At 45.8% G+C, this 14,614-nt stretch overlaps 1 protein-coding gene across 1 annotated transcript; it reads left to right on the plus strand.

The window, feature by feature from the left end:
- Window positions 1–9,760: 9,760 nt before the first annotated feature.
- LOC124145266 lies at window positions 9,761–13,298 on the plus strand. The gene is made up of 4 exons (XM_046515025.2): window positions 9,761–9,925; window positions 10,198–10,317; window positions 12,123–12,188; window positions 13,193–13,298. The coding sequence occupies exons 1-4, from the start codon at window positions 9,799–9,801 to the stop codon at window positions 13,201–13,203; spliced, it is 324 nt and encodes a 107-aa protein (XP_046370981.2). The 5' UTR covers window positions 9,761–9,798; the 3' UTR covers window positions 13,204–13,298.
- The last annotated feature ends 1,316 nt before the right edge of the window (window positions 13,299–14,614 follow it).

The raw sequence follows: 14,614 nt of genomic DNA on the forward strand, positions 1-14,614 counted from the left end.
AGTAACCCTCTTCATGGCGTGTTGTTGTTTTCCGCCATTAAGCTCTGAAAACACACAGCAAAAGCTGCATTAGAGCACAATAACGATAAAATTGGGAAACCATCTTCAAACACCGACAGTCAGCTCAGGAGGTTTGTTGATGTTTATGTTTATTTTTCCATAAACGTCTTTCGACCGACCATTCACTCTGCAGCTGATCAACATGGTGAGTGAGTGAGTGAGTGAGTGAGTGAGTGAGTGAGTGAGTGAGTGAGTGAGTGAGTATGGTTTACGTCGCTTTTAGCAATATTCCAGTAATATCACGGCGGGGGACACCAGAAATGGGCTTCACACGTTGTACCCATGTGGGAAATCGAGCCGGGTCTTCGGCGTGACGAGCGAACGCTTTAACCTCTAGGCTACCCTACCGCCCACATGGCGATGAGAAACACACACAAACATATTGACGGCCTTACCGGATGTACGGGATAACGCTGGCACCAGCGCGCGTAGGTCACAGCAGCCTACAGAATGAGTCAGTAAATTATATATTAATCTGCTTTTTTATCAATTTGATTTTAAATGAAAATATATATTAGTATATGAAGCACAAACTTTAAATTCTTTATTTAAAAAAAATAAATTTATTTACTTATTTATTTTAAAAAATCTGGCACAAAAACATTAGTGACAAATAGAATGATCAACTGGTCATTCTCATTTCCATCTCTTGTTTAGTTTATGACATACAGAATTAAATGACATTTTTGAAAAGACTTAATTTTGACACCCATGATCCGCATTACCTATATTCAGTAACAATAGATCCGTAAACGACGGAACGGAGCGACAAAAGCTGTGTAATAAACAAGAGTGCACGACAATTTATTAATAATACTGAACCTTTTAAAAAGTAAATACTGTATACCCCTCCTTAACACCAAGGACAAAACCAGTTCCATAATCACAGGAAATATTTGATAAACGCACAGTCCACTGCACGATTCCGATTACAGTAAAATACGTTTATGACGAACACGCTTATAACGAACTGACGGATATTACGAACTTAATTTTTGGCCCCTCCCACTTGCTGTATAGATGTTGTATATATGCTCATAACTAACTACGGTTATAACGAACTAAAATTAGTGGTCCATTTGAGCTCGTTATAACCGTAGTTGAATGTATATCATAAGATGGTTATTGAATCACTATCAAATAGTAATGATACCAGGTGTTCGTGAAAAGGTGAGCATATCCTGGCCCACCGTGGGGACCCGTCAAAACAAATGCAAAGGCAAGTTAATTGTACACTGGAAAAAATTCGGGAAAATATGGTCAAAGTCAAAATAAGGAATTGTATAAGGAGTCATATGAACACGAATCTAATGAGAACAACTTTTCAGCAAGAGTCGTATAAGAGGCGATTTAATAGACTGGGTGGTCAGGCACGATTATTTGTACTGGTGTCTGCTTTTGGAATATTGCTGAGTGCGGCTTTTAACAACAAACAAATTCAATGGACATTTTTTGGAATGAACGTGTCTGGTTTCACTGGGAATGAGGCACATCTTCTTCAACATTACAGTAGCACGAAGACAGTTTGTTTGTTTGTTGTTTAACGCCACACTCGGCAATATTACAGCCATATGACAGCGGTCTGAAAATAATCGAGTCTAGGCCAGACAAATCAGTGATTGTCATCATGAGCATCGATCTCCGCAATTGGGATACGATGAGATGCATCAACCAAGTCAGCGAGCCTGACCACCCGATCCCGTTAGTCGCCTCTTCCGATAAGCATAGTCGCCTCCTACGGCAAGCATGGGTTGCTGATGACCTATTCTAACCCGGATCTTCACGGGTCGCACCTAGACAGATGGAATGGATGGTCCGTGTGTCAGGTGTTAGCACACATGGGAGGCTAGAAGGGAGTCATCGTGTGTCGGTTGTTAATAGCACACCTCCACCCGGACACAGATAAAGTTTTCTACTTAACGGAGACACCTGACAGTAGAGTCAATATGCAATGACATCATGTTGATCACCTGTGGCATATGTGATGCACGAGGTGGCTGGGCATGTGATAATCACGGTTCACCAAGTAACTTGACTCGGAAGAGAATAAAACACATAAATACAATTTTGAAAGGTAAAATATATAAAACAAATGAATTCATTTGTGAAAAAGTAAAATTCCAATGTAACTGTAACATTAAAGGAAAACAAACATGCATTACAAGATTTGTTTGTTTGTTGTTTAACGCCGCACTCAGCAATATTCCAACTCTATGACGCTGTATGACTCTATGACTCTGTATCTGGCAACATACACTACAGGTAAAACATACTAACCAAACGTATCCAAATCAAGATAATTGAAACTGACTGGTTGATGTGGATTATACAATGCATCAATGAATCTTTCAAAATAAATATACGAAGGAACATTCAAACATGATTCAAATATATAAAGTCGACGCAGGGAATAAGCAGTCTCTATTATCTGCCGGAACATATTCCACTGGGCATAACAGGCAAATTAGTGATGAAAATCACATACGGATAGAGCAGGAAAAGCATGTCCTGCTCGACCGGTAGCGCCTGCCACTCACACAATATGAAACTCATGAAATAAATGCGACAAGGAACATTTCCATAACTATAAGAAATCTTTACTAAAAGCTCATTCAATTGTATGATTCCGACTATATCATAAGCATGTGTTTATGAATCACTATCAAATAGTGATGAAACAAGAGGTTCGCGAATCCTGCCCCACCGATGATATTCGTCTCAAACACATGCAAAAGCACTTGAAAAAATAACAACACGGTAACATATGGTAAAAGTCATAACGAGATATTGCATCGTACATCATTTTTGAAAGCTTTGCCGGTAAAATATATAATTAATCGTTTTTCGTGTGCTTTAACCGTTTATCTGGACTAATATGTAAAAAAAAAACCCCAAAAAACAAAACTTTAGTAAGGAAACGTCACTTGAGGAATATTACCATTCGCATTACATTTACAAAGGACGATACTCGGTTATCCGTAAGCTTGATAATTCTACTGTCCGGATGTACGGGGTTTCACTGTATATTGTTAAGTTATATACACGTATAGAATTAAATAGCCACCAGTCTAAATAAAATATTCAAACTGTATCTGGCAGCAAACATTAATATTTTTGACTTGACACATTGAACACGATGCTCATCAGCGGGGTGTTGAAGTATCGAACGCTCTCGCATGTAAGATCACCGGGCACCTGTTGTTGCGAGGTGTGGGATGACGACGCCCGTAAAGGATAAAAGTCAGCCTGTCAGTAATTTCAGAATCATTTGCAGAGACAAGGAGAAAAGGTAAGTTGTCTTTCCTTCTACCACTTACATCAGTTGATGATTGGGTTTAACCGCTGTGAACAGTATACCAGTTTTATCACAGCGTGTCTGCATAGTGGGTAGGAAAGACCGATGTGATGCAGGCCTCAGACATGTACCGCTTTGGTGAAACCCACGAGCACGGGTATCGTGCTGACTAACCTTGTCCCACGAGCACGGGTATGGTGCTGACTAACCTTGTCCCACGAGCACGGGTATGGTGCTGACAAACCTTCACCCACGAGCACGGGTATGATGCTGACTAACCTTGTCCCACGAGCACGGGTATGGTGCTGACTAACCTTGTCCACGAGCACGGGTATGGTGCTGACTAACCTTGTCCCACGAGCACGAGTATGATGCTGACTAACCTTGTCCCACGAGCACGGGTATGGTGCTGACTAACCTTGTCCACGAGCACGGGTATGGTGCTGACTAACCTTGTCCCACGAGCACGGGTATGGTGCTGACTAACATTGACCCACGAGCACGGGTATGGTGCTGACTAACCTTGTCCCACGAGCACGGGTATGGTGCTGACTAACCTTGTCCCACGAGCACGGGTATGGTGCTGACTAACCTTGTCCCACGAGCACGGGTATGGTGCTGACTTACATTGACCCACGAGCACGGGTATGATGCTGACTAACATTGACCAACGAGCACGGGTATGATGCTGACTAACCTTGTCCCACGAGCATGGGTATGGTGCTGACTAACATTGTCCCACGAGCATGGGTATGGTGCTGACTAACCTTGTCCCACGAGCACGAGTATGATGCTGACTAACATTGACCCACGAGCACGGGTATGATGCTGACTAACCTTGTCCCACGAGCATGGGTATGGTGCTGACTAACCTTGTCCCACGAGCACGGGTATGGTGCTGACAAACCTTGTCCCACGAGCACGGGTATGATGCTGACTAACCTTGTCCCACGAGCACGGGTATGGTGCGGACTAACCTAGTCCCACGAGCACGGGTATGATGCTGACTAACCTTGTCCCACGAGCATGGGTATGGTGCTGACTAACATTGACCCACGAGCACGGGTATGATGCTGACTAACCTTGACCCACGAGCACGGGTATGGTGCTGACTAACCTTGTCCCACGAGCATGGGTATGGTGCTGACTAACCTTGTCCCACGAGCACGGGTATGATGCTGACTAACATTCACCCACGAGCACGGGTATGGTGCTGACTAACCTTGTCCCACGAGCACGGGTATCGTGCTGACTAACATTGACCCACGAGCACGGGTATGGTGCTGACTAACCTTGTCCCACGAGCACGGGTATGGTTCTGACTAACCTTGTCCCACGAGCATGGGTATGGTGCTGACTAACATTCACCCACGAGCACGGGTATGGTGCTGACTAACCTTGTCCCACGAGCACGGGTATGATGCTGACTAACCTTGTCCCACGAGCATGGGTATGGTGCTGACTAACATTGACCCACGAGCACGGGTATGATGCTGACTAACCTTGACCCACGAGCACGGGTATGGTGCTGACTAACCTTGTCCCACGAGCATGGGTATGGTGCTGACTAACCTTGTCCCACGAGCACGGGTATGATGCTGACTAACCTTGTCCCACGAGCACGGGTATCGTGCTGACTAACCTTGTCCCACGAGCATGGGTATGTTGCTGACTAACATTGACCCACGAGCACGGGTATGATGCTGACTAACCTTGACCCACGAGCACGGGTATGGTGCTGACTAACCTTGTCCCACGAGCACGGGTATGGTGCTGACTAACCTTGTCCCACGAGCACGGGTATGATGCTGACTAACCTTGTCCCACGAGCACGGGTATGGTGCTGACTAACCTTGTCCCACGAGCACGGGTATGATGCTGACTAACATTGACCCACGAGCACGGGTATGATGCTGACTAACCTTGTCCCACGAGCACGGGTATGATGCTGACTAACCTTGGCCACGAGCACGGGTATGGTGCTGACTAACCTTGTCCCACGAGAATGGGTATGGTGCTGACTAACATTGACCCACGAGCACGGGTATGATGCTGACTAACCTTGTCCCGCGAGCACGGGTATGGTGCTGACTAACCTTGTCCCACGAGCACGGGTATGGTGCTGACTAACATTGACCCACGAGCACGGGTATGGTGCTGACTAACCTTGTCCCACGAGCATGGGTATGGTGCTGACTAACCTTGTCCCACGAGCACGGGTATGGTGCTGACTAACCTTGTCCCACGAGCATGGGTATGGTGCTGACTAGCATTGACCCACGAGCACGGGTATGGTGCTGACTAGCATTGACCCACGAGCATGGGTATGGTGCTGACTAGCATTGACCCACGAGCACGGGTATGGTGCTGACTAACCTTGTCCACGAGCACGGGTATGGTGCTGACTAGCATTGACCCACGAGCATGGGTATGGTGCTGACAAACCGTGTCCCACGAGCATGGGTATGGTGCTGACTAACCTTGTCCCACGAGCACGGGTATGGTGCTGACTAACATTGACCCACGAGCACGGGTATGGTGCTGACTAACCTTGTCCCACGAGCACGGGTATGGTGCTGACTAACCTTGTCCCACGAGCACGGGTATGGTGCTGACTAACCTTGTCCCACGAGCACGGGTATGGTGCTGACTTACATTGACCCACGAGCACGGGTATGATGCTGACTAACATTGACCCACGAGCACGGGTATGATGCTGACTAACCTTGTCCCACGAGCACGGGTATGGTGCTGACTAACATTGTCCCACGAGCATGGGTATGGTGCTGACTAACCTTGTCCCACGAGCACGAGTATGATGCTGACTAACATTGACCCACGAGCACGGGTATGATGCTGACTAACCTTGTCCCACGAGCATGGGTATGGTGCTGACTAACCTTGTCCCACGAGCACGGGTATGGTGCTGACAAACCTTGTCCCACGAGCACGGGTATGATGCTGACTAACCTTGTCCCACGAGCACGGGTATGGTGCGGACTAACCTTGTCCCACGAGCACGGGTATGGTGCTGACTAACATTGACCCACGAGCACGGGTATGGTGCTGACTAACCTTGACCCACGAGCACGGGTATCGTGCTGACTAACATTGACCCACGAGCACGGGTATGGTGCTGACTAACCTTGTCCCACGAGCACGGGTATGGTTCTGACTAACCTTGTCCCACGAGCATGGGTATGGTGCTGACTAACATTCACCCACGAGCACGGGTATGGTGCTGACTAACCTTGTCCCACGAGCACGGGTATGATGCTGACTAACCTTGTCCCACGAGCATGGGTATGGTGCTGACTAACATTGACCCACGAGCACGGGTATGATGCTGACTAACCTTGACCCACGAGCACGGGTATGGTGCTGACTAACCTTGTCCCACGAGCATGGGTATGGTGCTGACTAACCTTGTCCCACGAGCACGGGTATGATGCTGACTAACCTTGTCCCACGAGCACGGGTATCGTGCTGACTAACCTTGTCCCACGAGCATGGGTATGTTGCTGACTAACATTGACCCACGAGCACGGGTATGATGCTGACTAACCTTGACCCACGAGCACGGGTATGGTGCTGACTAACCTTGTCCCACGAGCACGGGTATGGTGCTGACTAACCTTGTCCCACGAGCACGGGTATGATGCTGACTAACCTTGTCCCACGAGCACGGGTATGGTGCTGACTAACCTTGTCCCACGAGCACGGGTATGATGCTGACTAACATTGACCCACGAGCATGGGTATGATGCTGACTAACCTTGTCCCACGAGCACGGGTATGATGCTGACTAACCTTGGCCACGAGCACGGGTATGGTGCTGACTAACCTTGTCCCACGAGAATGGGTATGGTGCTGACTAACATTGACCCACGAGCACGGGTATGATGCTGACTAACCTTGTCCCGCGAGCACGGGTATGGTGCTGACTAACCTTGTCCCACGAGCACGGGTATGGTGCTGACTAACATTGACCCACGAGCACGGGTATGGTGCTGACTAACCTTGTCCCACGAGCATGGGTATGGTGCTGACTAACCTTGTCCCACGAGCACGGGTATGGTGCTGACTAACCTTGTCCCACGAGCATGGGTATGGTGCTGACTAGCATTGACCCACGAGCACGGGTATGGTGCTGACTAGCATTGACCCACGAGCATGGGTATGGTGCTGACTAGCATTGACCCACGAGCACGGGTATGGTGCTGACTAACCTTGTCCACGAGCACGGGTATGGTGCTGACTAGCATTGACCCACGAGCATGGGTATGGTGCTGACAAACCGTGTCCCACGAGCATGGGTATGGTGCTGACTAACCTTGTCCCACTAGCACGGGTATGATGCTGACTAACATTGAACCACGAGCACGGGTATGGTGCTGACTAACCTTGACCCACGAGCACGGGTATGATGCTGACTAACCTTGTCCCACGAGCACGGGTATGATGCTGACTAACCTTGACCCACGAGCACGGGTATGGTGCTGACAAACCTTGAAACATAATCGGGGAGAACGGGGATTCGAACAACTGATCATTGATTTCTGGCGTATCCAAGGGACGCAAATATGCACTGAGAACTGCTGCGCCTTAGACGACTGTGCCACCCGTTCCCCTGGACACAAGTTCTGTTTGCCTACCCATTTGTTTCGATCATTCCTGGTGCTATGGAAATGGTGTGTTTGTTATGAACACGTTCGCGTGTATTAAAGTGTTTCCAATCAGTTTCTTTTAATTACACTATTTGCACTATTCAGCTTTCAACTGGATTTTGAAATTATGGATAGTAAAGTCATTCAACATAATGTGATCTTATCAGTATGTTTATACATATAAACAAGATGTTCAGGGAAAGCGCAGTGAGTATACTCAGTGAAACTAATCAATCGGGACAACAGTTCGCATAGAAATAAACGAATCATAGGTACGTGGCGATGCCCCTACGTAAATTCTAGATGTTTCTGGCAGTAATTGTCCGGAAAGAACATTTCTTAAATAACGAGGCAATTCTGATTAAAACGACTGCATGGGCTTGAACTAGCTGGAGCATGTCGGAAACATAGCGTTTAAGTATTATTCATGCTCAATCGTATTTGTAACCTGTTTCAGTTTGGGGTGTAGAACAAGAAGAAATTGTCATTTTTTTAGATTTTAAAAATTATTTCACGTTGGTAATGAATAAATAACATATTCATTTTTAGTTAGGTGTCACTTTCACGAGCTAGTGCACTTTCAATGTGAAAGCTGGTCTTTAACAAAACCAATAGCAGTATTCTCATCGTTCATTGCTCCAGAAATTCTCCCTATTCCACTGATGCGGATGCATCGCCCCCCCCCCCCCCCCCCCCAAATAAAAACACAAAAAAAACCCAACAAAACACACAAACAAAACAAACAAAAAACAAAACACTCTCCCCATTTTCGTCCTCAAATCAATTTTGTTAAATTAAAATGATTTAATTCTGAAACCCGGAAAAGATTTTTATCACGCACTTTGAACACATCTTGAAAATACGAGGCATCAAGAGGCACTTATACCCACTGATGTATGTTCAACGTACCGGTCTTCGAGTCTGTGTCGAAAATTGTTACCCATGATGGTATGTATCTTCAGGGCTACAGCGCACCTTGTGGTAAAACACTGTAATTCGATGTGCAGAGTTGCGTCCCTTGAATCACAGGATCCGTTGATCCAAATGTTAATTCTTGGTATGTCAGCATCCTGTTTGACATACTTTGACGGCTGAAATACGAGTGAACCCAACTAACTCACTCACCAAGTAGGGACAGCGTTCGAGTAGCTTGGCAGTCGCGGACACTCCTGATTGCACCGTTAAGATGGATCGCCATTACATCCAAAAGAAGTCAAATATTACACTATGCTTTTTCTAATCTAGACCATTTACTAAAAGGGTCGATTTTATCACCAGTAAGTAAAAACCCATATATAGTACTCGGAAACGTGGCTCAGTTGTAAGGCAAGTTCTTAATAGAAGTGAGTGAGTGAGTGGGTTTGGTTTAATGCCTCTTTGAAGAGTATTACAGTTTTATCGCTGCATGTCTGTTTTATGTGGGAAGAAAGCCCGAAGTGATGCAGGCCTCAGACATTTGCCGCTTTGGTGAAACCCACGAGCACGGGTATGGTGCTGACAAATCTAGAAATCTTGGAAAATCGGGATTCGAACCCACAATCGTTGGTTTCTGGCGTGCCCAAAAGGGCACAACTCTGTACAGCGAATTGCGGCGCCGTAGGTGTTAACATCAAGGTAAGAATTGGTTAAGTTTGATAAATAGAAATTTAATTCCATATCGCAACTTGTAGATACCTACTTTGAGGATACCTTCACGAACATTGAAATATTTTAATTATAACTGTCTCTTGTAACTTTCTTCACTGAAAAAGTCATATAAGTATCCTACACTTCTAGATGAAGGTCGTGCTGTTGATGCTGGTGGCGTTGATGGTGGTTCTACCAGATGTTAGCGGGTTGCGATGGAGGGAGTGGTTCAGAGAGAGAGTCAAGGATCCGGTTAAAGCTTGGGCGTATAAAATACGTAAGTCTATGCCTGTTCTTGAGTGTTTTAAGCTAGGTTTCATGAATGACTGAATGGGTGGAAAGATTTTACGTCATATGTTAACAAAGAACCATATGATCAAGCTTCATGAAGATCTCTGAACATTTGATCGCCTAAGTGACTGTCAGTGTCTGTCAGTTGTCAGTTATAGTTCTCTAACCTGTCATTCAGCCATGTGAATTGTTAGACACTGTGTAAATAGCCACCACCAGCAGTGTGACATATCCAGTGTACGTGTGTACTTAACACAGGACAAGGGAAGCGCGACACCGACGGCCTTGACACCAACAAAGATGGGGAGTTAGATGAGACGGAACTGCAGCAGGTTCTGGAGGAGCGAGATGTAAAGAACCTGCTGGATGCCATGGACGGTGAGATGTCTGCAACCGCCTTGTATAGTACCTGCATGCTTTCCCTCAACCGATTCTAGTATTCATACATTGTCTGCACTCTTTCCCTCTTCTGTTATTTTCTTTCCCGCTGCCCGTTCTTCCATACTGCCTTTCATTACCATGACCCATTCTCTCCTAGTGGGGGCACGGGTGGCCCAGTCGTCTAAGGCGCCGCCATTCGCTGTGCAGATTTGCGTCCCTTGGGCACGCCAGAAACCTATGATTGTGGATTCGAATCCCGGTTGGCCCCGATTTTGTTTCTACGTTTGTCAGCACCATACCCGTGCTCGTGGGTTTCACCGAGGTGGTGAACGTTTGAGGCCTGCATCACTTCGGGCTTTCCTCCCACATTAAGCTGACACGCCACGATATATCTAATACTGTTAAAAGCGGCTTTAAACCCAACTCACTCACTCACTCTACTAATGTTCGCAATCCTTCATAAAATAAGATCTGTCGAACCCTCCATAAGATGTCAAGTAAGGTGAACATTCTCACAGTCCATCAGTGTGACGCTTCTAACTTCTCCGAACGAGCCAGCGATGCATTTGGAGCAGCATCTTATAATAATGTTAGCAATAGTGTTTCTCTTAACGCTGTCATTTGAGTCACGTCTTTCAATAGGCGACACACTATTTCTGACCTCAGAGTGACTAAAAACTCATTTCGACTTTGGTTCATCCAACGGAGAGGGTATCGAATCTGATTTTAATGAGATATTCCTTTCTACCCGAACTTGACTAGTGTCTGCAACATTTCTCCTAGTCAGTCCGGCGGTCGGGTAGCCTAGTGGTTAAAGCGTTAGCTCGTCACGCCGAAGACCCGGGTTCGATTCCCGACATGGGTACAATGTGTGAAGCCCATTTCTGGTGTCCCCCGCCGTGATATTGCTGGAATATTGCTAAAAGCGGCGTAAAACCTCACTCACTCACTCACTCACTCTAGTCAGTCCATTTGCAGTTTTCTGCAACATTTCTCACAATCTGCCACTCCACACCCATTCTTGAATAGGGTTGGCAATCTTTCTCGGAGTCAGTTCCTGAATACCTTCTACGGCCTTTTCCTCAACCTTTCCTCAAGTGGGTGCCTGCAATTGTCCCCTTATCAGCAACGTAATAAGGTTCTCACCTTAGGTTCATTTGTAAATACCGAAGCTACGTTTATCAATTGTGATTGTTTTCAAATTCTACATACCCAGTTAAGTTTAATAACGAGGACCGGATAATCGGGGTTTCGATACGAATGAAACATGTCGGAGGATGTATTCGGCGATGTGTTTTGGTTGAAATTATTAACAAAGTGGACTATACACTCGCACTGCAAGTACTTTATATACATATAGTGATAAAGACTGCGTAATAAACAAGAGTACACGGTGATATATTTATTATACTGAATCTTATTTAGACTGTATACGCGGAATGAATAAGCGGCGGTCGGTTAGCCTAGTGGTTAAAGCGTTCGCTCGTCACGCCGAAGATCCGGGTTCGATTCCCGACATGGGTACAATGTGTGAAGCCCATTTCTGGTGTCCCCTGCCGTGATATTGCTGAAATATTGCTAAAAGCGGCGTAAAACCATACTCACTCACTCCAAATGAATAAGCGACAAAACTATTTCCATAATCATAAGACATTCCTGAAAAAAGACGAGTCTCTTGTACGATTCCGACTTCATCATAAGCGTGTTTATTAATCTTTCTAAGAAATACTGACACCAGATGTTCGCTCTACAGCCATACATAACTGCTTGTGCGATAATGTCAATAATCTTTCCCATTGTAGTTGACGACACCATTTCAGTCGAGGAGTTCGAGAGAAACCTCCGTGAAATGGATGATACAGATTTAGGTAAGACGAGTTGTATGATGTTTACGGTACAATATTCTCTATTGGTACCTTTCAGTTTCTAATACGGGTTTGTCACGTTCGCCAGCGTGTCCATTTGCGTTGACGTGGACACTATCACCCTTAATTCCTTTTTCAAAAAGATTCTGATTAATAAGGGTCTATGTATATTTCAGTATTGCCCCATAAATCCTGATATCCTGATATAAGACCCGTGAAGATCCGGGTGAGAATAGGTCTTTAGCAACCAATGCTTGTCGTAAGAGGCTACTAACGGGATCGGCTGGTCAGGCTCGGTGACTTGGATGATGCATCTCATCGTGTCCCAATTGTGTAGATCGATGCTGAGGATATCAATCATAGGATTGTCTGGCCCAGACACGATTATTTACAGGTCGCCGGAATAGGTGGAATATTGCTCAGTACGTTAAACAACAGACAAACAAGACATGATATAATATCTCGAAACAAACCTATAATATACTGATATAGTACCATGATCAAGTTTGACACTGCTAATGTGAACTCTTTGAAATGGATTAATCTTATGTTATGTTCATATGTACGGGAGCGTAGTAGGGCCACGGTGATTTTTTTTGGTCTAAGTATCTCCTACGTAGGACTTATTATCTCCTACGCAGGACTTAGTATCTCCTACGTAGGACTTACTATCTCCTACGTAGGACTTAATATCTCATACGTAGGACTTATTATCTCCTACGTATAGTAAGAAAGATATTAAGTCCTATGTAGGAGATAGTAAGTCCTACGTAGAAGATAATAAGTCCTACGTAGGAGATACTTAGACAAAAAAAAATTCACCGTGGCCCTACTACGCTTCCGTACATAAAACATTCCACGTTGCGAATTTAAGCTCTGTTTCCGTAACGTGTCCATTGCACTAGGCGAACAATGCAAATAATGTTAATGCTTATGCACCATTTTTATACACTGTGAACATACATTGCCTCAAAGCGGGTCAGTAAGGCTTTGTGTTTATATTTCAGATGACCAGTAGGGCGGCATTGATCCAGGCTGCGAGTGAGCCAGGACCTGTTCCTGTCGTCTCTGCTGTACCGCGGCACTCAAATAAAAGATAAATAAGCCCTTGAATATGTGTCCTGGTATGTTTGTATGTAATGGGAACTGGCCAAACTAGCTTGGGATAGGATTTCTTATATATTGACATAAAAAAAGCCCATTGGTGATGTTTGCAGTCTTGGTTTATGCCAGTCAGCAATAGTCCAATATATCGGGACGACCTGCTCATAATGGAGTGTAGCTCGCATTCCACGACAATGCTGCTCGCTGACTATAAGACAGGTATTGACCACCCTATCGTCAAAAATGTTATATTTGGGACCATACTTTCTTTGTGAAGTGCAGGTTCTGGTACTTTTTGGGGTTGAGTCCCATCCGGGATTCGATCACACCCTGAGACTGATGCACCCAATCGTCAGCACACAAAGTTAGCAATCCAACCCACCAAGCCGCCAAAGCTCCCCCAAAAAGGCGTTGTGTATTCAGAGCTTTCGGCCATGTCAGCCGTGCCCAGTCACACTTGACAGGGGGTACATGACCTACACTACCAGTTTTCGGACTCCATTTTGTAGACGCCACGGTGGCTGAGTGGATTAGGTCGCTGACTGTGTATGTGCTGGTAATTAGGGTGTGGTTTCGAATCTCTCCCCCCCCCCCCCCCCCCCCCCCTCTCCCTTTCCAAATCACACACACACACACACACAGAAAAACACACACACACACACACACACACACACACACACACACACACACACACACACACACACACACACACACACACACACACACACACACACACACACACACACACAGAGACAGACAGAGAGACACACACACGGACACAGACACACACAGAGACACACAGACACACACACAGACACACAGACACACACACACAGAAACACACACACAGACACAGACACACAGAGAGACACACACACAGACAGAGAGACACACACACGGACACAGACACACACAGAGACACACAGACACACACAGAGACACACAGACACACACACACAGAAACACACACACAGACACAGACACACAGAGAGACACACACACACAGACACACAGACACAGACACACGCACACGGACACAGACACGGACACACACAGACACACAGACAGACACACAGACAGACACACAGAGACACAGACACACACACACACACACACACACACACACACACACACACACACACACACACACACACACACACACATACACACACACACACACACACACACACACACACATTTACAATATCTTCCAATGTGACAATCTCGGAAAAAATATTTCAGTTATCAATAAATTAATATGGTGTCGTTTATTTTGAATTTGAATATACATAACAGCCAACTATACATTGAGGGGAGGAGGAGGG

Source organism: Haliotis rufescens, unplaced genomic scaffold (genome assembly GCF_023055435.1).
Source record: "Haliotis rufescens isolate VD_foot unplaced genomic scaffold, xgHalRufe1.0.p SCAF_144, whole genome shotgun sequence".
NCBI lineage: Eukaryota > Metazoa > Mollusca > Gastropoda > Lepetellida > Haliotidae > Haliotis > Haliotis rufescens.